General features: G+C 37.9%; 1 protein-coding gene across 7 annotated transcripts in view; it reads left to right on the plus strand.

The window, feature by feature from the left end:
- The first annotated feature begins 2,947 nt into the window (after positions 1-2,947).
- TENM3 (teneurin transmembrane protein 3) overlaps positions 2,948-25,543 on the plus strand; it is a 320,001-nt gene continuing 297,405 nt past the window's right edge. For 5 of the 7 annotated variants that reach the window (XM_075709610.1, XM_075709612.1, XM_075709613.1 and 2 more), the window contains exons 1-2: positions 2,948-3,179; positions 17,748-18,026. In XM_075709610.1, the coding sequence (XP_075565725.1) occupies positions 2,948-3,179; positions 17,748-18,026 (511 nt within the window). The remainder of the gene's footprint in view (positions 3,180-17,747; positions 18,027-25,543) is intronic. The other 2 variants (XM_075709616.1, XM_075709617.1) reach the window with 1 other exon arrangement.

A 25,543-nucleotide genomic window follows, 5' to 3' on the forward strand; every position in this document is an offset into this window, starting at 1 on the left:
TAATATTTTAACTACAGTGATCTTTATAAGAAAGGAGCTGAGCAGATGCAGTAACTGACAGTTTTGGGTTTTTCCTTAAAATGTTTTTCTCAATAATTGAAAATATTTCTCTGAAGTTGGGGGTGACGGGTGTTTTTAAAAAAGGCGGGGGGGGGGGGGGGGGGGGGGTAGGGGTGGGGGGGGGAGGCAGAATTCATGATGGGACAAGTAAGTCCTGCACAGTCCTGAGACCGTAAAACATCCCACTGCTGTAATAAGACTTATGGTTCAGATCTTGTAAAGCCGTCTGCAAGTTTTCCTTTGTTTGATTTGCAATTGCTGGCTTACTACTTAAATCTTAACGCTGATACCTATTTCTGCATTCTGCAAATATGTTGGTGTTCGTTCTTTCTGTTGGTGTTCTGATCATGGTAGAGAGCAATTATATGTAGACAGATGTTTAAGATAGCTTTTCTTCTGTCTCCTTCTCTCAGATATGTGTATTAATTCACTGCTGAAAGAATTTCAAAGGCATGAGCCTGAGGTTGTTAAGTGTTTCCTAAACTTGCTCAGAGATACTATTAATTTTTAAAGTTATAGGTTACTGAAGGTAAACAGGTGTTTTGTATAATGCCAGATTCAAAAAGATGGGGTTCTTCAATCTTACAGGATGCCCCCCCCCCCCGCCCCCCAAATGCCCACAAAAAAATCCACTGGTCTTCATTGTAACAGTTACTCACTGTTACAGTGTCTCCATAATGTGGTGCTATTAAATGGCTTGTATTTTTTTAACCTTTTCATTCTTTGCCTGGAGAGGTAATAGATAACCCAGAAAACCGCCTTTTGAAGTTTTATTGAATTCATTTACACTGCTGTGGGAAGCAGATCAGTACTTCCTCATGCTACAGCATAGATTAAATCTTTAAGGATTTTTAGCTTGGTATAGTAACAAAGTATTGTGCAAAGAAGGGTTTGGGTTTTGGGATTTTTTACATTATAAAGGAGCTTGGAAACTTGAAAAAAAATCAAAATTATTTCATCTTTGATGAGTAGTGTATGTCAGTTTTCCCATGGCACAATTTAGAGACATTAGGAATTAGTGGCCCTTTAAAGTCTTGAAACGCTTAGATGAAAGGGGAGATGTGCTTCCACATGAAGTCTTTACGCTGCAAAAGAATACCTGTGTGTATCTGTTGATAATGATTTTTAAAATCACAGTTCAGTTTAGTGTTAATAAAAAACAAAGTTTATAAAATGTCTAGAAAATTGTTTTTACATGGAAAGAACTTGCATTCATTAGTCAATCAAATATTTTAAAATCTGTTTCATATAAATTGAAAAGATGTGCTATACAGGCATGCAGACATCTAGTTATAAATTTAATAAACTATTCTGTTATAAAACTTTGTTTTTTCTGATCATGTACAAATATTTCAGTTTCTTTTTAACCACTTAACATTTGAAAATATAATAAATGGAGAGTTTTCTTAAATGCAAGGCTTCGTAGCTTTGTCTTGTAGTCTAAATTGAGATTCACACAGACTAAGAAATACAAGAGCTTTTCGGAGAATTTCAATACAGAATGATAAAAGACCGGCTGCCATTCACAAACTTGAAATATGGTTCTGTAATAAATTAAATAATCTCTAAAAATCTTTTCAGAAGTGACAACTAATTAGTTTGTTTGATGTTAAATGTTTAAAATGAAATAGGTGAAGAGTTCTAAAGCAACCTTGGTTTTGCTGAACAGAGTGCAAATGGAGTTGGCTGTTGCTTTGTGATACATGCTATAAACTGTCATTTTAATTCTACATCACAAAGGACTTGACTGATAGTACTTCGTAAAATAATCAGTTGTGGTATTAAAGTACTTTAAATTAAGGGGAGCACCCAGGAGAAAGTCCTCCTTGAGACAAAGGAGAGAACCCTGATATATAAGGTGTTAAACAAGAAATACCAAGGCCTCAGTTAACAGGTGCAGTTGCAAAGTATTAAAATAATCTGAACTATTCTTCATTTAGATGTTTTGTCAGCTGTTCAAAGATACAAATTATATTCTTTATTTTATTTCAGCACTTTTCTTTAAAAAACAAAAGCAAAATTTCCAAACTATTTCTTACTTTGTCAGAAATGTAGATATTTTGGTTAAGTGTGCAGGACCCAAGAAATGAAATTGAGAAGCCTAAGTGGAATGAAAAAGTAAATACAAATAAATAGTAATAGAAATAAGATTCTTATTGTAATACTCCTTAAAAACTTGAGGGAAGGAAAAACTATTTCTGACTTTCATTTACAAATCAAATAGTTACTTGCTTTGTAGCACAAGTTATATAGATTATACTGCCTTGGAGAAGTCTTCCTGCATATCACCTATAATGTTTTTGTAGCTTGCTGTGAAATTATGTGTATATGTTCTTGATGAGAACAATTTTCTTAGAATAGAAATGACAATGAGAAGTTGTAGAAGTCTGTATATTAAAACCAGGCATTAAAACCAGAAATTCCTGACAAGCAGAAGGAAGTCAGACTTGCCATTAAAGCATGCATCCTTCTCAGAAAAAGAGAAAACAACTTGCAGACAGACAGACTTCAGGCGAGTAACACATTCTTAAAGCTGAAAAGCTATGCCCAGTTCTCAGTCTGCTTTTGATCTTCTAATCTGTTGTACAAAAATGAGAAGTGTTGTGTTGTCGTTCAGTAGAATGTCTTTGTTAATTTTTTTGATCAGGGGAGCTCATGCATGAAACTCCGGGAAGTCTTGCAGATGTTCCGGAAGTGCATCTCGCCCATCATTGATCAGATCTTTCTTTCTTCTCTTCCAGACAGTTAGGAAGCAATCACAGCAATTAGAGAACATTGTAACACATCAGCGGTTGTCTTTCTGATTTTTGTTATAGGTGAATGTAAGCTGAATGTAGAGAAGACTTCCAAATAAGCTGGACTGATGTGCACAGAGAAGGAATGAAGTATGGATGTGAAGGAACGTAGGCCTTATTGCTCCCTGACAAAGAGCAGACGGGACAAGGAACGGCGCTATACAAATTCTTCCACAGAAAATGAGGAGTGCAGAGTGCCTACACAGAAGTCTTACAGCTCCAGTGAAACTTTGAAAGCTTTTGATCATGATTCCTCTAGGTTGCTGTATGGAAACCGGGTAAAAGACTTGGTCCACAGAGAAGCAGATGAGTATACCAGACAAGGTAGGCAAGATGGTTTAATTCAAAGTGTGTAATTCCTTAGTACTGAGTAACAAGGCATTCTTGCTGTGGGAAGAGTATGTTATTATACCAGTTTCATCAGTTTTAGTTAATACTCTACACACACGGTACACTTCACTTGTATCTCCGTAAATGCTTTACAAAGATGGGAAAGCATTGTGTGCCATCCTTGAAATAAATAATAAATGATGCACAGGAAAGTTAAGTAAATGCCCCATGTTGGGCAATGGATCAGTGACAACATTGCAGACTCAAGTGTGAAGTATTCAGGCCTTACAGTTTAAAAACTAGACCCCCAGCATAAATTCAACTCATTAACAGATTGCCCAAAAGTTTGTCACGCCAATATACCTAAAATGTAAATAGCTTCAAAATTAATCACAATAAACAAATGCAACTGTTCCGAGAAGGCCAAGCCCTGTGAATAGGTTTGGGGAAACATAGTATGTGTGGATGAGGATATGAATAATGCATTAGCTCAGTGCCTTTATCTGTTAGTTTGCAAGTGCAGTAATGGAGAACTGTACAGTGAGTAAAGTGAGTTAGTTCACGATTAACGCATTTGGGTTTGTTGGGGAATTTTTTTAGTGACTATCTATGATATCTAACTAGACACAAACAGGTTGCTAGAGTTCACTGTTGAATTTCTGAGTCCAGGACTGAGAGACGTGAGAGATCTAAATATCCATGGAGATGCTCAAAACCTGACTGGATGTGGTCCTGGGCAGCTTGCTGTAGCTCACCGTACTTGAGCAGAGGGTTTGGACTAAATGATCTCAGGAGGTCCCTTTGGACCTCATTGATTCTAGGAGATAGCACCTGGCTCTAGTTAGGGTTAAGCACTTATGCATCACTTTTAGATTCAAAACTGTAGTCTCTGGAGTTGGCATTTCTACATTTCCACAACTAAACTACTTAATATAAGAAGAGAAAAAAACAGTTATGGAATGTGTGGAGTACTGCAGCCCAGCTGGCTAAAAGGGTAAAGCTAGGGCAAGAGCTGTTTGAACCTATACCTCAGTCTTCTGTATAAAGCTATCTTCTCTTTTATAAGGAAACAAGAATAGATTTAGGGGTAGAAAAAGAAAGTTTCGTCCTTGTGAGGAAGTCCTTAGTTTTAATTTTAGAAATGTTTAAAAATATTTTCCCCATTGGTGGTTTTTCTTTGTTCCAAGTAGAATAACTTTACATTAGAATTAGAGCTGGGCAGATGGTGTTGTCTTTTTTGCCTACAAATGTTTGCAAGAGAAATAAAAATATTTCTCTTCGGCTCGTGTAACTAAGGCTTGCTGCTACTGTAGTCTGTCTGCTTTCTGCTGTGTATTTTTGGTTTCTGCTGTGTGAAAAACCTCAGGTTTGTGATGTGTTGAAACCTCAGGTCATCGGTACTTCTAGTTTTTAAGTCATTAGTCACCTTGATTGCATTACTTTAATGAGGTAAAATCAAGAGGAAGTTTTCTAAGACCTGTGCTGTAGACACTTTTTTAGTACTAGTGACAAAATTATATCAAAATAGGCACCATTCATTTAATGAATTTATGAACTATTGTCTGAATAGAGTACTATTCTTTTTGAATAGCAATAGCAAAATGGAAGAAGTTATGTAGTTTGGCACGTCACATATGATGGCGCACTGTGGCTTGGGTTTTTTTTCCCCTCTTCATTTTCTTCAGAAAAGCACGTAATATTTAGCTAATACTTATTTCCCAATATGCAAGAAATTACACGTCTGTAGGTCTAAGATGGCCATTTGGGATGTGTAGTGTCATCTTCACCTTTCAGTGGTCTCAGGACTGTCATCTCTGCCTGTTTTGATTTTCCTCATTGTCCTTTCAATTCTCTTTGTATGGCTTACTGGCTTCCTCTAATGCGTGATGGTTTAGCACCTTTGGGGACTACCTGCAGGTTTGATAGGGTCAGGTTATAAAGGGCTTGTTTTGCAGTCTTACGTGGTGTGTTCCTTTTGATTCATTTTTGACTGAGAGACTTTACTGCTTCTGGCATGGGAAGCATTTTGTGGAAAAGGTGTTCAAGGTCATTCCAAAGGTTTTTAAATAATATATAACATGTGCTTCCCTGTATTTATTTTTTTCCCCCTCTGTCTAGAAATAGAGTGCAGATATGTGGCTTTGTTGACAATCTAATTACATTCTAGTCTGCTAAATCAACAGGAAATAAATCTATAAGCAAAAAAGTCAAGTTTTAATAACTACCTTTAATTCAAAATTAATTTTTAAAATTAATAAAACCAGTGTTGGGGTTTTTTTTTTTTCCCCCCAGACTGTGTGAAATAACAGTATCAGATTTCCAGAGTCAGCTGGAAAGCTCCTGGAGCAGTTACGTGAGTGTCTTGAGTCTCTCAAATGTGGCAAAATTTTAAAATGTCAGTTTGTTTTTATGGCTGATATTTTGGGGTAAAGCTCTTCAAAGCTTTCTGCTAACGGATCAGCTATTTCCCACCTCTTCTCAGTTGTCTCAGTACACGTCTTTGTGCTTCCTGCTTCCCAAAATCCAGTGGTAGGAATTCAGAAAGGGATGCTGCTGTAGGAGATAGGTGTGCCCTGTTCAGTGGTAGCTTTATCCCAGGATATCTTCACTTGTGGAGAGGAAGTTCTACAATTGTCAGTTCCAGTCACAGAATCTTTTTCCTTCTCTGTTGAATTTCTGTTCCTTGAGATTAATTGCATTAATAGAAATAAGAGCCTAAAAATGCATACGTCTGTCACTGTAATTCTAAAAACAGCATTTAAAACATATAGGAAAATATTTGAACATGAAATTATTACATAACTGGGATTATCTTGTTAATTTTGAAACCCAGTTGGCAAGACTGGAGGAGTGGGTATGCTTGTTTAGGAAACTGTAACTTCATCTAGGCAACACGCTTTCAGTTAACATCAAAGAGAGATAAAACCTGCTCTGGTCTCCTTCCCTTCTTCTCAAACCCCTTCATCTGTTGCAAGACTGGTTTTGTTTTTAAACTCTTTAGACGAGGATTATTTAGCCTACTATTTTTAGAGCTTCTAATTTAGTTGTTTATTTTCACTTTGTTGTTAATCGTCACATAAGATTCAGAAAATTGGTAAGCCATTGAATAATTAAACTCAGCACCTAGCCATGTAAATGAAGACCATGAGCTTTTTTTATCTTTAAAAGTATTTTTAAGCTAGATACTGAATTTTATATTGCATGTTTGAGAAGATAACTAATCTCATCCTTGAGAATGGATGAAGAATCATGAAAGACTATTTACTCTCCAAGGTGTTATGATCTGATTGTTTATATGTTAGGGAGGAAGACAACGCATATTTTCTTATGCTTCAAAGTATCCAACTATAATGAGCAGCCTGATTTAAATGTACAACTTCTTTAAGTGAATTCAGCAGCCTAAATGCTTGCATTTTGGAATATGCCCAAGTATCTTGCTGAATTCGGGATTAAAGCTGGCTATATAAAGTTGAATTTTGCTGTGGTATGGAGAGAAATTCCTGTGTTTACAAAATTAAACTGCTGTGTGAAGTGATGTAATGTACATAGGAGACTGCTATGCAGAAATATTTGAAAGTGTGACATGACTATGGAGTGGGAGGGAAAGATAGTAGAAATATAGAAAGTAAGCAGTATTTTTAAAATTGCATTTGGAAAAAATAATTTTAAGTAATAATAGAACAATACGAAAATAGTTTGAAGGAGATCATGAATCAAACCTGGACTCACAAGAGCTGAAAAACTTTTTAAACAGATGCATTAAATTAGTAAGAAAAATACAGGCATGTAAAAATGGTGTTTTATTTACCATCAGATATGTGCTAAAGGGAAGAGAGGGATATGCAATACCTCTTAAGGCGTCACCGTTTCATTTTAAAGAATTTTGTTGTTGCAGGACAGTATAGTGATCCTACAGAGTGATCTACGTATCACATCAGTGACTTTTTGCACAGGAGTTTGAGGCTGACCCACGAGCACAGGTGGCAGGATGCACTGCAGATTTGTGTGTGTTCCTATTTTCATACAAAAGAGTCACAGCACTGTTCGCACACTGTGTGAAATGGAAAGCTGAGCAGCAGGGCACCTTTTGCAAATAGAAGTCCCGATAAGGTAGTGTGGGTTTTGTTAAATTTTTACTTTTTGAAAGCTTGAGTCAACTATAGTTTAGCCTGCAGGTAAAAATATTTAGTCTTTCTAGCTGGCAGTGAGAATGAGTTTACCGTGTTTATCAATCAGAACAATTCATTGTCAGCCAAGCCTCAGCATCAATTTATTTTCATGCTGCCTCTTTCACTTTTGCAGGAGAAAGTACTTGTATGCATGGTTTTGTACCTTTACTCTTCTGGAACACTTAAATGCCTAAATTAGATTAGGTGCCTTAATAGCTCCTTGGACCTGCAAAAAGAGGGGCTGAACTTGCCAAACAAGCAAAGAAAAAGCATTTATTACTTTCACAATATGCTGTATCACTGATACAAGGTTGCTGAAAAGCAAAGCCATGTACAGTACGTTACACTGTGCGGATGTATCGTAGCTATCGTTCAGCTGACACTCCCGTGACAATTAGATTTAGCTGCTAGAAAAATCTCATCATTCAGTGAAAGAGGGACCTGAAACAGTGATACATATGCTTTGACAATTTTATTTTATTATTTAAGATACTAAACACTGTCAGGGATACATTTTTAAGACTTCAGAAACCTGAAACATTAATTGCAACTTCTATCCTAATGTAATATGACTCCAAAGTCTATTGCTTTTAAATACTAGCTGCTCAAAATGAGTTATTTGGGTAGCAAAATGATTAATGTTTTCAGTCACCATAAATGTCAACTGTAGGGTTAAAGGATTTAAGTGGTCACGTTTTTAAACCTAAAGCTCGAGTACTTTAAACGTACTTGTCTGAAGCAATGGAAGGATAGCTAGGTAAGACCATTTTTGACCTTCCACTACCTGTGCCTTATTGATGGGCTGATTTTGACTATTGAGTAGGCAAGTGACTCTCAACAGAACTGAATCAGCCCGTTGTGCAGATTATTTACAAGAAGGTATGAAATGGTATAGAAGAGATTTTGCGATCTCCTGATGAGCAAATTAATCACCATTCAGTGACACTGCAAGTATTGTCTCTGAAAATCTAAGGCAGCTATCAGAATTAGTGTTTTATGTTCCTGACTGCAGCGCAAGATGTATCCTGATTGTCATCATGACAGATACTTTTTTTTGTTCTGCTAAAACACGGCCACCTGCAGTATCGGCCTGATTTGAGTGGGTAGCTTCTGTAAGCAGCATACAGTGCCAGTATGTTCTGGATAATTTTGTGGCCTTGAGCTAAGCGCATAACCTTCTGCCAGAGGTGTTTTGGTTTTGTTTTTTTTCCCCCCTCTGTAATACAGGAATAATAACACTTACCCACCTCACAGGCATGTTGGGAAGATTAATTAGTTTATGTTTGCAAAATGCTTTGAAGATGAAAAGCGCTGCAAGTGCTAAGTAATATTATCATCTTTCATTGCTATACTAGTTATTTCTTAAAGCAACAATAAGAAGTTAATTGGTTTTCAGGTTCCAGGTGATAAGGATCTGTTGACTTTTAAAGTTATTCTATTAGCTAGAGAGTGGTACTAAGAAAAACATTTCACTTTTATTTGATTAGGAGTATATTTAGCTCACGCTCAGTGATACGCACACTTGCTCTAAGGTATTCATCTAGTTGAAATTGGCCCCTTGTGGGTCATGGTCTGTAGATGAGCTACAGATCTGGAGACAAAGGGCAATTGTGATTCTCCAGGGAAGAATCAACCTTGGTTATTGGCAGTAGAGTGCTTGATCAGGCATTTCTACACAGCTTTGGTCCACAGAGTAAAAACCTTGTCTTTGACTAGTCCAGTTGCAACATAAGAGAATTAAGTTCTTGATCATGATGATTAAGGATTTATAAGGTGAGCAAGGGGCCTTCACAAGGACTTTCAGCCTCATGGAAAGGAAGATACTGTAGAGGGTCCGTAATGGCTCTTTCCGTAGCTCATATACTGAGATGTATGTGCTGTTCCTGTTCATAATAAAAACTAAACTGAGGGCTGGGGAGATAAATGGATCACATGCATGGCTATGAAAGATGACTTCAGCTTGTTAACATCTATGGAGAGGATAAAGCTAGAAGAGTGTGCGGTTAGAGGTGGGGTGAGGGGAGGAACGAAAGAGGCTGAGGAGTCCTGTCGGTCCCCTCTGTTGATTTAGTGCTGAGGGCTGGGAGTCAGGGCTGTAGGCCAAGCTGTGACTGATTGCTTATTCCATCGCTGGCAAATAAATGCAGAAAGCTAACCAGAGATGTAAAATAGGAATAATTCCTCAGAAAGTTCCTTGGTACTTTCTGAAATTAGTTTGTAAAATGTCACAACTTACTGGCTTGGGAGCCAGTGCTCAGCATTACTGAGCTTACCAAAGCCGAAAGAGGAAATGGCAGAGCCACGGGAACACATTTGCCGCAAGTTTTGTGTTTCTACTTTTTTGCTTTGCAGTGCCATAAATATGTGAGTCATAAATCCTTTCTTGTCTTCAGCACAGTGGACACTTTGCTAGAAAATCTAAATTAAGATAATGCTACGCTACATTTATTATGAGGGTTTACAGAATGGAAACCCTTTTAGGGGCGGGGGGTGATGGAAGTGTGAGTTCCTTGGGTCTGTATTCTTTGTTGTTTCTTGCACTTACCTACAGTGATGGTCCGAGTGCCTCGTTCTGTCCATGCATTGCAGAGCTGATTCCCATGTGTCTGGGATACTTGTTTAGGAAATCCTATAAATAGAAATGTATGGGCCTACTCTGAAGAGGTGTGTTGGGTTTTTTCTTTATACCAGTTCAGAGCCTGTTGGAATTATCAAGTTTTCTACGATGCTGTGAGACATATCACTCTGTGGATCTAGCCACTCACTTGTGGTGGCAGACATGCCTTTCCCTCGTGGAAAGGCAGAAATAACGGTAAAGTCTTCTGTCCTCCACATCTGGAGGAACAGCAGTGAGCCTGAGCTCTGTTCTGCATGCTTCTCTTCATGCTGCCTCCTTCCTCTTCACCTTCTTTCCCCATTTCAAGCCGTATGTCATGTCACTAGCATTGTACTGACCTTAATGTGCCAGTTCATACCTCTCAGATCTGTGGTTGTAGGCTCTCTGCGGGCTGGGTATCCATCATCTCTACATTGCTTACCCTTGGGTCATATTTTCTTCACATCTATCAAATTTAGGCTTTATTTGTATTTTGTAATAAATGGATGGTGAGTTGTTGATGATTCGGTCCCAGGATCCAAAGACTGAGGCCTAAAATGTCTATACTGTCATTCTGGTCATGATCAAGACTTTGTGTTCCTTGCTGCTCATGGAGTTGTATTTCTTTTTCAAATCCACAGAATTCCCCCTTCCCCCCCCCCCCCCCCCCCCCCCCCTTGCAGCCCGTGATCTGGACAGCCATGTTAGTTTCTCTTAATTTAGTTTGTATATTATGTAATCATAGTCATAAAACCAGATTTTTATGTAAAATCCCCAAATTTGGAACCGTAGTGTTTAAATTATTAATTCATTTACTGGAACATGATTGCTGATGCTGTAGCTTGAAGCTTTGAATTGTGCAATTGTGAAATTATCTTCAGCTGACTTTAATCTTGCTCTGTGGTAACTTCAGAAGGGCTTGATGAACAGTCCTTTATCCTTATACTGGATTAAGAAGTGCGTCTTATGTTCTAGTCTGTGGATTAGTACTGTGGATCCCCTGCTACCTTCAAGCCTAACAGGGAATAAAATTACAAGTCTCCCATACTGCACAGAAGAGTCTGCATGTTTGAACCATCATTTGGAAAACCAGTGGCAGGAAGATATGTGTTTCATTCATTCGCATTGATTCTGCTCTATTTCTTAAAATAAAAACTTTCCCAGGCTAGCATTTCAGTCAGTATCTTCTTGTGATTCTGTAGTTTAATGCTAGTAAAAATACATGGCTGGTTTAAATATTAGGTTTGAGATACTTTATTTCCCACAAAACAATTAAGTGTGGGGTTTTTTTTTGTAGAATTGACTCAGGTTTTGAGTCTTACTTAAAGCTCTTCTACCAAGAGTGGCACAGTAAGTGCAGCTCAGAGAACTCACAGTATCTGGTGTTAGAAAGTCACTGAGACCATTACTTAGCTCCCCATATGCTTTTGAAAGCCCATAAGGAATGGGAGAATGGTGTGGTTAATGTTCGCTCAGAATAGCGAGCACTTGAAAATTATATGCACAGTTGCTAAGATTTAATATAAACTAATGCTATTTTTTATTATGTAGTTTACTGGATATATTGGAGAAGCAATGTATCTCACAGCTCTGCTCTAAATCAGATAATGACAAGAAAAGGAGGTTAAGATGGAAAAGTGAATAGAGCGGAAAGGTCAAGAAGGAGAGATTAAGAGGTGACAAGGAAAAAGGTTGTGATGAGTGAAGAGAAAAACATAGGAATTAAAAACAGGAGGAAAATGTGATACAGTGGATTAGGATGGTTTAAATTTCACAGATAATTTTCACAAAAACAAAAGAGAAAATCAGGCTGAAGTAATAACAACAAAATACTATGCCAAATCAGAAAGAAAAAATGTTAACATAGGCAAAGCTCATTACTTGTCAGTCTTCTCTGAGATTTCTTGCATCCTAGCAAACAACTCTGCAAGTACAGCTTTGAAAACTCCTTTTTCGTAAATATATTGTGAAGTTTGTGTGACAGAATGGATGGTATCACATCTATTACTTGTGCTCTCTTTTGTGTAATTGTATTCTACCCACCTAACATTCTGACTTCTGGAGACAGCATTTGTACTCTTCTTATGAGAGTTTTATAGAGCATCCAAGGCCTCTGTTTTGCTATTTTCTTTTTTAAAATCTTTGTCCTTTCATTTCCAGAAAATTTGTTATCCTACTGTACATTTACTTCCAGTTCTATGTCCTTCCTCTCAAGACCTTTCCTTATAAAGGACCACCTTTGTAAACGTGCTGCACTGTATTTGCCCCAGTAAATGGAAAAAAGAGTATTTTATTGACAAAGAACTTACATATTTTTCCTTAAGAAACCAGCTGGAATTGACACTTGAAAGTAGATGATATTTAAGATCCCATAGGATTGTGTGGAATTCTTGCTAAACTATCCCAGTTCTGCTTTGACCATCTAGGCAGATGACATCTACCCCATGTTCTCAGTGGTTCTGTAGTGGCTAGCTAGTGCCCTGAGAACAGAAGGGGCAGTTTTGCTGCCTATTGTTATCTAGGACAAAGCTCCTTTTTCCATCTTTGACTAGCACATAATCGAACTCTGTATTTTTCAGGAATTAGTAAAGTGAGCAGGCCAGCCAATTTGCAGTTAACAGAGCTATTCCATCATAGTTGTCATGTGTATGAGTTAGGAAGGCAAGGTACTGTTGAATCAGGTCAGTAGTCTTGAGCTCTCGGTTGTACAGAGATGATGAAGTGTTTCAAAGATGTGGTGCAGCTGTGTACTGGCTTCCGCTCTACAGAAGGTGTTCAGAGGTATTGAGAACGAGCTCCAGGTAAGGAGCTTAAATAGGAAAAACATGCCCACTATACAGTGTCTAAACATGGATACAAAAGGATATAAGTACTTTTTGTATATCAGTATTGCAGTAAAACAGCATGGTCCTTGCAGTAACACTCTGACATCAGTGCTGCTTATACAATAAGCTTATACGGTAAGCGCTGTGCTATGAGGACATGTTTGTATGAAGTAGTCTGCAGACAGAAAATAAAAACCTGAGAAAAATATTTTTCCTCATTTGCTTTCTAAATAAATGAGACTTAATTAAAAAAAAGATCAGGATTAAGCAGGGAATTGAGGAAATGTAAGGGATAAGATTGGTTCTCCTAAGGACCATGATCATAGTTTTGCATCTGTATAGCTTTAGTTGTTTCACAATTTTTCTAAACTTAGTATTTTTGTCATGTGTTATCACAGAGTGATCATAGGGAAAATGTGCTGGATTTTTGAATGGCACGGGAGTGTTATAAGCAGACAGAAGACGACAAGCTACAAAGGAACAATAGATTAGAAAGGGGACTGACAAGTAGTGAAGGATGCAGAGACAGCAGACATGGCATGAAACTTCATCAGAAACAAAAGCAAGGGCTGAACTAAACAGAATTTTGAGTATGGAATTGGATGGGCTTGGGACCTCTGCCTTTTTGGTACTATGTCTATCCTGTTATGACAAAACCAAAGTCAGCAAAGGCGCACTGAATCTATAATTCCTCTGGTTTAAAAGGTAGGGGTGTGGATGTATTTTTATGCTATTCAGATGCTTTGGAGGCTTTTCAGATTTTTTTTGTTTCCCTTTTTTCCAACATAGCCTATTGTTGCTAAAACCTGATTTGTTGACTTATCAGTGGTTAATGAATTACTAAGGTCAGTGCTGATGTCTGGAGATGCTGGAAAATTCTCTGTTGGATATTTTTTGTTCATTCCGTTTGTTTCTTTCCCCTTCTCATGGGTTTTAAGAGAATATGTCTGTGTATATATTTAGTGTAGATCAAACTTAGAGCAAGGACTGATAACTGAAGAACCACGGGGCCTTTTCTTTTGTTTGGTAGTCCTCTTCAAAAACCCATTTCCACAGATAACATTTCCAACTTGAAGCTTAAGTTACTGTGGATGTCTTTGAATAACTTCCCCAATTTAGGCCAGGGAAAAAAATGTGGCACAAGTGCAGTAGGTTTCCATTTAATTCCAGCTGTTTAACTTCTGACTTTCTGAAATAATACATCATTTCTGTATACATCAGACTTGCTTATATGCAGTATTTGATTAAACTAAAAAAAAAATAATTTACACTTCTAGACAACGTAACCTGTGTGATTCTGGCAGACACACACTCTCTCGCTTTAAAAAAAAAAAACCCAAAAACATATATATTAAAATTATGTTGGTATACTTTTTTGCATATATTTATCTAATGTAGTTAAGGAGGTACACCAATCGTATGTAGATCATTGCTTACACAGAAAGCGGTTGCAACATAACAGGTAGATGTGTATGGGTTACTGTTGGCAAATGCTGTGTTTTTAACAGTGATTGCTGCACAAGCTCCTGAAAGTTATTTTAGAGTTATTACATTAATTTTGTTCTTGTCTGCACAAACAGAGGGTGTCAGCATTCCTTACGCTACCCATAAATTGATATTCCTAGCCAAGAGAAATGCAGTATCTAATGGTAAAGTGGTAGTAAACAGCATTGTTGTCCATTTTTAAAAGCTAAGCTCATGGGACATCATCCCAAATAGTCCACAACCCCCAAAGATGTCTCTAGAACAAGTCTCCTTGAAACGTGGTGTTTAATTTTTTTCTATTTTACACTTCATATTTTTTAAAGGAAAGGAAAAAAACCACAAAGCATTATGCCTTTCTGTTTATTCTGTATCTACATTTTCTTCTCAGGAATTAGTTCATTACAGTGACCAAGTTGTTTTTAAGTCTTTATGAACTGTTGAGGCACTTACTGTCAGTGGGAGAAATTGCAAATGTGCGTATAGTGTAAGAAACTGATGATTAAATCCCTCACATTGAAGCAATTCTGGAAAGGTTAATTAGAAACACTAAGAACACCAGAAGGAGAACATCCTCTCTTCATACTGCTTTTTCCACTGAGTTCCTACAACCTCCTTTTCAGTTTTTATTTCGTAGTACTGTTCATTTTCAGGTAAAAGCCCCCAACTATTCTGCTACCTGCTGGGTCTGCATCCCAGCCGTGTTCAGCTTCCCCTGGATCCTGGAACACTTCCTGTTCTCATTGTTTAGGAATCTTAAGATGATGTAAAATTTTTGTATCATGTATGTATGATTTCCTTTGGGATATAAATACCTATGCAAATACATTTTTCTATGTCAACTTTTTGGTTTGGGTTTTGGGTTTTTTTGGGGGGGGGGGGGGCTTGTTTGGTTTTTTTCATTTGTGTAGGCAACTTACACAAGGTACAATCCTCTTAGTAAAGCTCTTAGGAAAGCTTTAATTCAGAAGATGATTTAGCCTGATGTTTCTAAAGCTGCTACAACATTTCTGGGCTATGCTGTAAAACTCAGTGTAGTGGAAAGCTCTAATATATTGAATGTGATGGGAGAGCAATATACAGACCTGTCCCCCTTTTCTGTTCTGGCCCTGTGACATACCATTTTGGTTTTCTTACCATTCATAAGAGGGGAAAAAAGAAGAGAATATTTTACGTGGAGGTAGGCTGTTGTAAACTTGAAGTAAAAAGTAAAATCCATTAATAGATGGTAGGTGGTATGTTGTGCCTGAGGCGGAGTTTCCTAGAAAGTGATCATGGAGGATGTTGTTACATGATGCCTGTATTAGTTTCTCTTGAACATAATAGTCTGCTTAAGAGGGAAGAAAAGTGTGCGCGTGTGTAAATAGTTTCTTCAGATTGACGTGTCTGCACAGACGTCTCCCTGAGTGATTCCGAGTGCGAAGGGGCGCAGCGGGGGAGCGCAGGGCTGCGCGGTGCAGGCTGCCCGAGGAGCCGCGGGGTGCGGTGCCCGCCCGATGCAGCCGGCCTGGCTGTGGCTCCGCATCCTTCCTCACCTCCAGGTCTCAGCGCTGTGAGGTGCGGGCACCAGAGGCGTGACACCTCCTGGCATTGAAGTCAACGGCGGTTTTGTTACTGACTCAAGTAGCCCTGTCTTCAGTCAAAAATACCTCTTTCCATTTTGCCTCCCAAAGAACCAGTAAGACGCTGCACGTGCAGCTGTGTATACACCTTGGCCGCTTCATGTGTGTCGGCACACCTGTATGCACACACGTGCACGTGGGCTTCTCCTGTATTTGGTTCTGACTTCAGGCAGCTGTTTGAAAATGCAGATTCACGTAATAATGTACCAAACACATAAACCCAGCGTTCTAGACCGTCACCCTTAGCATGTATTTACCCAAATGCAAAATAATAAGCATTTTAGACACTTCACTACTTTCAGCTCTGACCCTATTACCACTGGGCGGTTTGTTTGGCCTGTTTGCTTCTCTTACTAGTTTTAACTCTCACAAAGCCTGAACATTCACATGGCATGACAGCTTTAAAAAATTACAAGATGCTATCAGTGTGCACGGTAATCCCCTGTGCTTATACCTTTCGCGTTGTTTAAACATAGTCATAGATATGCTTACTCCTTTTATATTTACCTCTCCAGCTGTGTTTTCATTCAAATATTTATTCGCAGCTGCATAATAAATACAGTTTGATTTGTACCTAATTGTAGTAACTGATTTTCATTATTTATGGAAGTCATTGTCAGAATTCATTTATGGTTCTGGCTGCAAAGAAACTTAACAGTGACAACTTCCTATGACCGCAGCAATAAAATAATTAACTGGCTCACTTAAAACAAGTCAATGGCCAGGGCATTAATTCTTCATATTTCAGGAATTATTTACACTTCTGTATTCACACTTCTGCAATTCTATTACTTTCTGATTGGTAGTATTCTGTTCTTGTTGTATTATAAGCTTTAATTATCTTACGTATTTTTATGTTAAATGACTAAATTTTGGAGAAATTGAGATGCCTGTCAGATCTAAAAATTGAATGTGTGTTCTAATTTGTTCCCAGAGCTATGAAACAACTGTGGGCTAGGGTGGAAAAGCATTATGGGTATAGGCATGCAAATGAGCTTGCCAAGTGTCTATATACCATAAAATGTCTTAAATCTATGGACATAAAAGTAGGATGAAGATACAGCCATTAAAAAGGCAGTCATTTTTGAGTGTCGCATAATTTAGACACTTTAAGTTATTGAAGTGTCACGAGTTTATTGCACCTAATTTATTAATACAATCATTTGGGATTCACTTATGTCTCTTGCTCTGCCCCAAAACAGAGGCTAAAGGTCTTTGTAAAATGCACAGACTCTGCTTCAGCAGTAAAAGCCTAAAATGTTTCTCAAAATACGGAGACACAAAAAGTAACAACTTTACTGTAGTCCTTGCAGGTAACGGGTGGCTGTGTTCCTGTTTCTGTATATTTTTGTGTTGAAGCAGGGCAGAGAGATCCAATAAAGACCAAGTGAATTTGGTTCACATTTAGTTTTTCCATTGCCACTTTAGGTGACATCTATACAGGGAAAATAGCCTGTTGCTTTGGCCTCTAACCAGGGGGGGCAAAAAAAATTCCTGACAAATACCTTGTTACTGCTTTCACACTTTGAAAAATAAAAAAAAGTTTGTCATTTATTTTTAATCCTTTCATGTGCTGAATTGGCTTTTATTAGTTTGCAGGTTCTGTTATGTTTCTTTCCTACCCAGGAGCACTTTTGCTGTGTTTAAGCAGTTGACAAAACAGTGCTAAGGCATAGTATGACTGAAAAGGGGCACCACAGAGAGCTGGAGACAAAAGAATCCACTTGATTGTAATACATGCGGAGTTTTGACAAAACACCTTGTGTGATACGTGAGACAATTATACACATGAAGAGTTTTTACTTTTAGGTTCTTTTAAAAAAAAAAAAAATTCTCACCTTTTGTTATCTTTTTTTTCCCCTAATCAGGACAGAATTTTACCCTAAGGCAGTTAGGAGTTTGTGAACCAGCAACTCGTCGAGGACTGGCATTTTGTGCGGAAATGGGGCTCCCCCACAGAGGTTACTCTATCAGTGCAGGGTCAGATGCTGATACTGAAAATGAAGGAGTGATGTCTCCAGAGCATGCCATGAGACTTTGGGGCAGGGGGGTCAAATCAGGGCGCAGTTCCTGTCTGTCGAGCCGTTCCAACTCAGCCCTCACTCTGACTGATACCGAACATGAAAACAAGTCCGACAGTGAAAATGGTAAGTTCTTGCACATATGCCCATATATAAATCAATGTTTCATTTGCTGTTTTGGTTGACACTCAATAATTTTAAATCATTAAAGGAATGGCCTTGTGTTATTTGCCTTTTTTTTTTTTCTTCCTCCTCCCAGAAAAGTCAATATTCAGTATCAGTCCTAACTAATACAAGCTTTGAGTGTGATGTTTTAGCTGTAATTTTGAAAAAGTTTAATCACAAAAAAGTTTAGCTCTGTTTTATCTCAGGCCGTGTCACCTGTTACCCTTTGGGGAACAGCTAACTAAGTGGTGATAAAGTTGATCCCCAAGGCCTGCTTGCAATCAAAGGTTTCATTGTAAACTCTTCTTCAAGACATCTTGGAGAAGTTGCAGGATCTTAGAATGGATGAATGAACACAAAGAATAGCTTATTAACAGGGCTTATGTGATTGGAAAACAAATTTGATTGTGCTTTAAACTTCCTATTTGATGAGAGCAATTGGAATTATGGTGAAGAGGGACATGTGGCCTTTGATGTGCCTGGGGGACTGGATTACTGTGCAATTAAAATCTGCAAAAAAAATCTAAACAGCACTTTGTAGGATGTGGGGTATGACCATTGTATATTAAGGCTTAGTGTTTAAATGAAAAGAGGTTAATAAAATTGACTGATTCATTTTTAAAGCTTTTCAAAATTTTTTTTCTTCCACTTGAGGTTATGAACAGAACCTAATGTGGTGTTAAATGCTAAATGCACAAATCTTAGAAAACATTTCATCTTTAACTTCTTTTTATTTGCAGAAGATTTTCAGCTTTACTAGAATTAAAATGATTGTTCTATTAACTTCATGACTTTCTACATGACAAATTCAAAAGAGGAATAAAGAAAAATGAGTAAAAATGAAAATTAGTGATGGCTATTGCCTGCATGTCTACATGTCATTTTGTTAATTTATTAAACTTGTCTGCTCAGCTGTACAAAAGTCAGAGCAATTTTATTTCTATCCTCTGGCAATAGCTGTAACACATTGTGGGAAACAGCAATGTAGGTGTGTATGTATGGCAATCCTTTGTTACAAAAAAAAAAAAAAGCAGTTTTATTTTAAACTACAAGCAGTAACGTTTAGTCCTACCTATTTATTGTTTTAACTTCAGTTTGAGAAGACAAAACCAAAGCTACGTTTTGGTATTACTCACACTTGTTGCCTTTCTTCTGGTGGCTGCTTCTAATTGAAGATGCCTGTGCAAGATGGCTGTCTGAGATGGGATCCTCCTTTTTGTGTTGGACTTAATGCTGTGTGGTACCTGAGGAGACAGCTCTCAGTGTTCGCAGGTGTCTTGTCTCATGCTTGGAAAATTTGTTTTGATTTGGAGGCAAGTTTTGTAAGAGGAGGACAGGAGTACTTGCCTACCTCCTTTTGGCAGTGGAGTTTCTGTTGGATGGCTCAATATTTCAGCTGTGAAGCAATCTAGAATACACTGTTGAGCAGTACTGTGATTTTTTTCCTTTTGAAAAGTCTATGCTGAAACAGATTATCTTGAGTCTTTCGTAAAACCCTAGCTTAATGATCTTGAAAATATATATTTATATATACACGCATGCACACACACAATTTCCTTAGATAGTCGTATTTTTACATTACGGTAATTTACATTACAAAGAGGTGGCTGCTTCAGAATTATAATGGGTTTGGTATACTTTTTTAATAAACTTGATATTTACAATTTTTAAAAAAGGCAAAACGCCTGATTACAATAGGCCAAAACTTCCACTGTGAGTTTAGAATTAGAGTTTTATTTTATTTTTTCATGTGTGAGAAGACTGTGAATATGTTAGAATAGACATTATTCTGCACTGGTTAAAATTATGCAAGGAATGTCTGATGTTTGATACAACTTCAAAGAAGAGTTTAGTCACTAAAAAGGATTACAGCTGATTTATTTATTGATAGGGAGGCCAGCAGTCCAACTTAAGAAGGTACTGGGACTGCTGTGAGGCTAATGAAATTTTGATGGCTTGAGAGTCCCCTAGGGTTATGAAACATACGTAACTCGGACCATGTCATGGGTTGCCATTTCAGTGGAGATGTTGCAGAAGTGCTGAAAAGCTTAATCTTCTTTGGTATTTTTCTCTGGATTTTTGTTTCCACTGAACATGGAAGATTTGGCTGAGAAACGATTTTATACACCTAGTTGGAACTCAGTATGTTAAATGCTAACAGTAGAATAGAAAATATAATTTAAAGCCAGGGAAGCCATATTGTCCTGGCAGGCACAGGTGCTGTAATCAAAGGACCAAACTGCAGGTGTGAGTTTTGTTAATTTATGGCCTGAAGTTAATAGCTGTGCCAGTGTACTGTTAACATCTGACAAATCTGATAAGGCTTTGAAACCAAAGTTAGAGTTACAACGAGTCCTCTGTACTGCGTCCCCTTCTGCTGTGTGTGAAAGCTTCCTGACTGAATTTTGATGGAACTGTTTTACAGGTAGATGCGTTTCTGTGCAGCATGTTTACCTCTAAGGTAGATAAGGAGCAATAGGTTATGGTGAGCAAAACACAACACCAGATTGTACTCTCCTCACCTAACGCCTCAGTTTTTGAGTGGTCCCACTATTTACCCAGTAAAACTATTCACTGTTTAAATAGTCCTATTACCATAAGCAGACTTTATTGGAGGTAATGGGACTATTCATGATTAAAACTGACTTAGCCTACAGGCTTATGAACTCAGTATTAACCTTCTGTTGAATGTACTTGGGGTTTGCTTTCTCGCCAGTTAGGCAAGAAGAGAAGTTTGGCATCAAAACATGCTTTCTTTTCCTTCCTTGTAACCATTGTGTGTATTTGCTCTTCTGAAATAGTTGTGGATTGCATATCCCTCTGGAAGGCAAAACTCGAGGTTCTGTTGCATAATCACAATGAATAAGTGGAAATAGTTTGTTGAAGATACTAACTTTTATTTGTTGAGGTCTCAACATTATGTTTCTAAGATAATACAAAAGCAACCTAAATTTGTGAATAATATTGGCAGGATTAAAAGTTTCTTTAAACAAATAATATTGTACATGACTAAATTGCAAACTGTTAAATATACTAATAACATACCATGAATGCCAGCAGATTGTTTTCTGGTTTTGTGGGGTTTTTTTGCTTGTTCTCTTTTTTTTTTTTTTTTTTTTAAAGAAAACATCAGAACTGTTTTCCAAACATAGGTTTTATAGATGTATTGTCACATCAAAGTTTCAGGTTACTGCTCAGTAAATCATTCTGAAGAGAAATATTTTTCTTTGAGCTCGTTCAAGTTCCATATATGACTCTTGGCATCGTATTCCGAGAGATTTGTCATGCCAGCCTCCCTGAAGGAAGACCTGCATCTGTTAATCTGGGCAACTTACCAGTGTCACGTACAGTATGATGTATCAATTGGAACACACTGAGCACGCATGTGCCTCCTCAGGCTTTCTTCTCCATTCTCATTGCAAGTTATTTCATAAATGCTGCATCAGGAAATTTGTTACTAATTGTTCTAGGAGCTGTGGCTTTGAACTACAAGCAGCCCATCTTTTACATGCTTGCCAGTAACTTCATGTTGTTAAGCTGTTCTAAGATTACTATAGCTTGTCTTTCAAACTTGATAAATATTCCAGCAGAGTATGAGCTAGAAGTTATAGTTAGGCTTCAAATGGCCCTTTTGCTTAAAGGGTCAATCTATTTTATAGGTATCTTAGAATCCACTTATTGATTTAAATATTATTTTTAAATCCATTGAACTGCAATCCCTGACTTCATGAGACATCGGAAAGGTAATAAGCCAAACATCAAAGTTAATTGAGCGAGTTATTCCTAAAGTCCAGCTCCTTATGGAGCTTAGTTATTCATTATAAAGTTATATGACTAGTTTTGTATGCACTTTTTATGCTGGACTGAAACTCAGGCTGTGGCAATGATTGTGACTGGAAAGTTACTCATTTAAGACTTAAGCAAGTCCATGTCACCTTCTATCCCTTTGGAAGCAGTATTGACAGTGCTTCTGAAAAAGAGTTGGGCGCTCCAGAAAGATGCATACCCGGATAGTTGACTCTGCCCACAGCCACAAAGACTAGCTGGGTGTATAGAAAATAGTTCCGATGGTGCTAGAATTTGGGGTTTTATTTTCTTATTTAGTGAAAGTTGTGCCCTGATGGGAGTTTGTCAGAAGACCAGAGGAGATCGTGATGCAGCAAAATAAAAAGAAAAAGGGAGAGGAGTATGACATCATGGCCTCAGGCAGTTGTTCTGAATTGGTTAGATAAATGATCTGAAACTTGGACCCACTTTTCACAGATACAGAAAAGTAGATATTGCTGGTAGAACGTTCATTGCTGAGGATTTCTGTAAAGAGAAGATATCAGTTTATCAGCTGCATGGGCACCTGCTTGCTTCCTCTCTAGCTTAGCCAGTTTCTGAAGATAGCATTCTTGTGAACCTAATACTCTCTTGTCCTTCCAGAATGGTGAATTTACTGGCATTCAGATCTCTGAAAACCAAGAAATACATTGGTAAGATACTTATAAAGACATTTTAAATCTATTCTCTCTAACCCAGTACATCTATAACATATACTTGAACTCTGCATTCTTAAATAATGCACATCATTCAGGAAGTAGTGTTACACATTTTCACCTGTTTAACATCCTTCTTTATGCTAAGGCAAAACTTGACTTAGATGAACTCTACTGAATAGGAGCTGCTTGGTACCTGCTAGCCAAATGCTGAGCCTACTGATCAAAACCAGCCACATAGCTGATGAATTAATATTCATCTTACTGCCATACCACCATTTACAGCTTTTTCACTCTTTCCCACAGTATTCCATCTAGCAATTATCTACCCCTCATTAAGCATGCCAATATCTCTTAAATCCTGCTTTGTTGCTAAGAAATTTCATGACCAGGAAATCGGTCTGGTTTATAGTTGACAGAAGTCAGCTCTGAAATAATATTTAATATCTTATCAGGCACAGAAATTTTTCTTTGGTTACAGACACATGGAACAGAAGTCCATACACAAAAGTAGTCGTCCCCAGTTTTCTGCAATATTATCACAAGTTTTCTGTAGTTATGCCAATTTTCAGATTCTGTTATATTATGATTGTAGTTCTGTGGATATATTTCAGTAAATCTTCCTAGCATTCACTGCTAATGTAATTGAAAATCATGTTGAAAATTCCTGTGGCTAGTGGTAGCTACAGAGGGAACAGCTGAGCTGACCTTTTTCCAGTAACTTTTTGGGATCTCCTGGATTTCAGAGGCTTGAGTGTCACTGAACTTGGTGTTGAGGAAAGGCATGACATTCCAAGGGCCATCTTAACGATGCTTTCATGATGGGAGTCTGGTCCAGAATATCAGGCCAGAGGATGATGCTCTTTGGAAACACTTAACCAAATCTTCTGATGCACAGGAACTGTAGGCTTAACAACAGCTGACAGCAATAAAATTAGAATTGAGGTCTGCAAGGAAAAACAAATCTAAGAAGAAAATTTCAGAGAATTCACTCTTGGCTGCTAAGCTTATAAATCCTTCTAAAGTTAAGGAGTGGTGAAAGAGGTGTTCAAAGACCAACTGTCATACCTCGGGATTTCTCCAGAGATCTGAATTTCAAGAAAGAACCATGCAGAAAATGGAAGGAAGGTCAAATTTCTGAGGAGGAACTTACAAAGGTGAGATTGGGGAGGTCCAGACATACAGATAAAATTGAGACATAATCAGAAAAAAAGTGAAGAGTTGTACAGAAACATGAATGCTAAGAAAAGGGAAAAGAGGGAGTTGATTTATTACTTAACAGTGAAGGAAGACTGGTAATATATTGCTGATATGTGTTCTTCTGGTTGTTTCTGTTTCAGCATTTGCTACCTGAGTAACTGATCACAGAGCTAATATTTATACTATTAAATAAAGGATTAGAGGTTACTTAGGTAAAAAAAAAATTTGTCCTGCATGTATAGAGTGTCTACAGCCTCTGGGCTTTGTGTGACTCATGTCTGGGAAATCATTGAGATTGGATATGGTTCTGAAAGGCAAAAACAAACAGGACAACTTCAGAAGGGGCAAAAAGGAGGAGGAGGAACCTGCCTGATCAGTTAGACAGGAAACGTCCTAGAAAAAAAATGTAAAAAGTTTATGCTTTATAACAATAAGCATGTGTTTGTACTAAATGAGTCTTGTCAAGCTATACCGATTTACTTCTGTGATAGTGTAAGCCACTCCTTGATAAGGAAAAAGGAGCAGATGCTAACAGTAATAGGTATTTTGGTATTAGTAAGGCTTCTGACACTGCCTCACTCCTGACATACTCATAAATAGAGACACAGCGTCTAGGTTCATTATTGCAAGATAAATGTACAATTTATTGGAAAAATCCGTAAAGAATGATTATCAGTATTTCATGAACTGGCAAGTTGAATTAAATAGTACTCCACATAGTGTGTCAAGACTTTCTTAATGACTTGCATAATGCAAATAGAGCATTGTAACCTGGAAAGAATCACATACACATTGTAGGACAGGATGAAAGCTGGAGAAATAACTCCATAGACAAAAATGCGGTTCGGTAAATACAAGTGCAAAGACCTACATTTAAGTGAGAAAAATCAGATTTCCCAAATGTGAGAAAGACAAGTGGCTGAATCACAGTCCTTTAGAAAATCATAGAATAATTCAGCTTAGAAGGGACGTTTTGAGGTTGTGTCGTTCAACCATCTGCTTAGAGCCGGGCTAATGTTAATTTAGATGAGGTTGCTCAAGGCCTTGTTCAGTTGAGTTTTGAAAATTTACAAGACAGATTCCACATCATCTCTGGGCAACTGTTCCAGTGCTTAACCAACTTCATTGTGATTTTTTTTTTTCCCCCCTTTTGTATCTAATCAGAGTTTTCCTTGCTGCAGTTGTGACCACTGCCTTGGGTAGTGGAAGACCAAAGTTAGTTTTCCACCTTTTGCGTTTTCCAGGCTTGCTCAGCTTCTCCTCGAGTTGTATGCTTCAGTGCTCCAGTCATCATGGTCAGTCTCCACTGAATTCATTCCACTTTGTCAATGTTGTATGAGTACTGGCAAGGCCCAGACTGAATATTGTACTCTAGATGTGGTCTTCAAATGCTGAATAAAAGTGACGAATCACTTCCCAGGGTATGCTGGCTCCATTCTTCTGAATGCAACCCAGTATGTGGTTAGGCCTTATTGTTGAAAGGGCACACTGCTGAACTTGTTGTCCACATTGACTCCCCACGTTCTTTACTACAAAGCTGCTTTCCAGTGGGCTCCCAGCTAGTATTGTTAGATGAGGTTATTCTGCCTTTGGAATTCATGAGGTTTTTCCAGCCAATTCTTACACCCTGTTGAGATCCCTCTGAAAGGCAATCCTGCCCTGCAGTGTCTTGATCACTCTCTCCAGCTTGGAGTCATCCACAAACTTGGTGAGGGCACATTCCATCCTATTCATTCTCAATATGTTAAACGTAGTACAGACATAAAACAGCATCAGCCCCAATATTAGCCTCTTAAG

This window comes from Pelecanus crispus, chromosome 4 (assembly GCF_030463565.1).
Source record: "Pelecanus crispus isolate bPelCri1 chromosome 4, bPelCri1.pri, whole genome shotgun sequence".
NCBI lineage: Eukaryota > Metazoa > Chordata > Aves > Pelecaniformes > Pelecanidae > Pelecanus > Pelecanus crispus.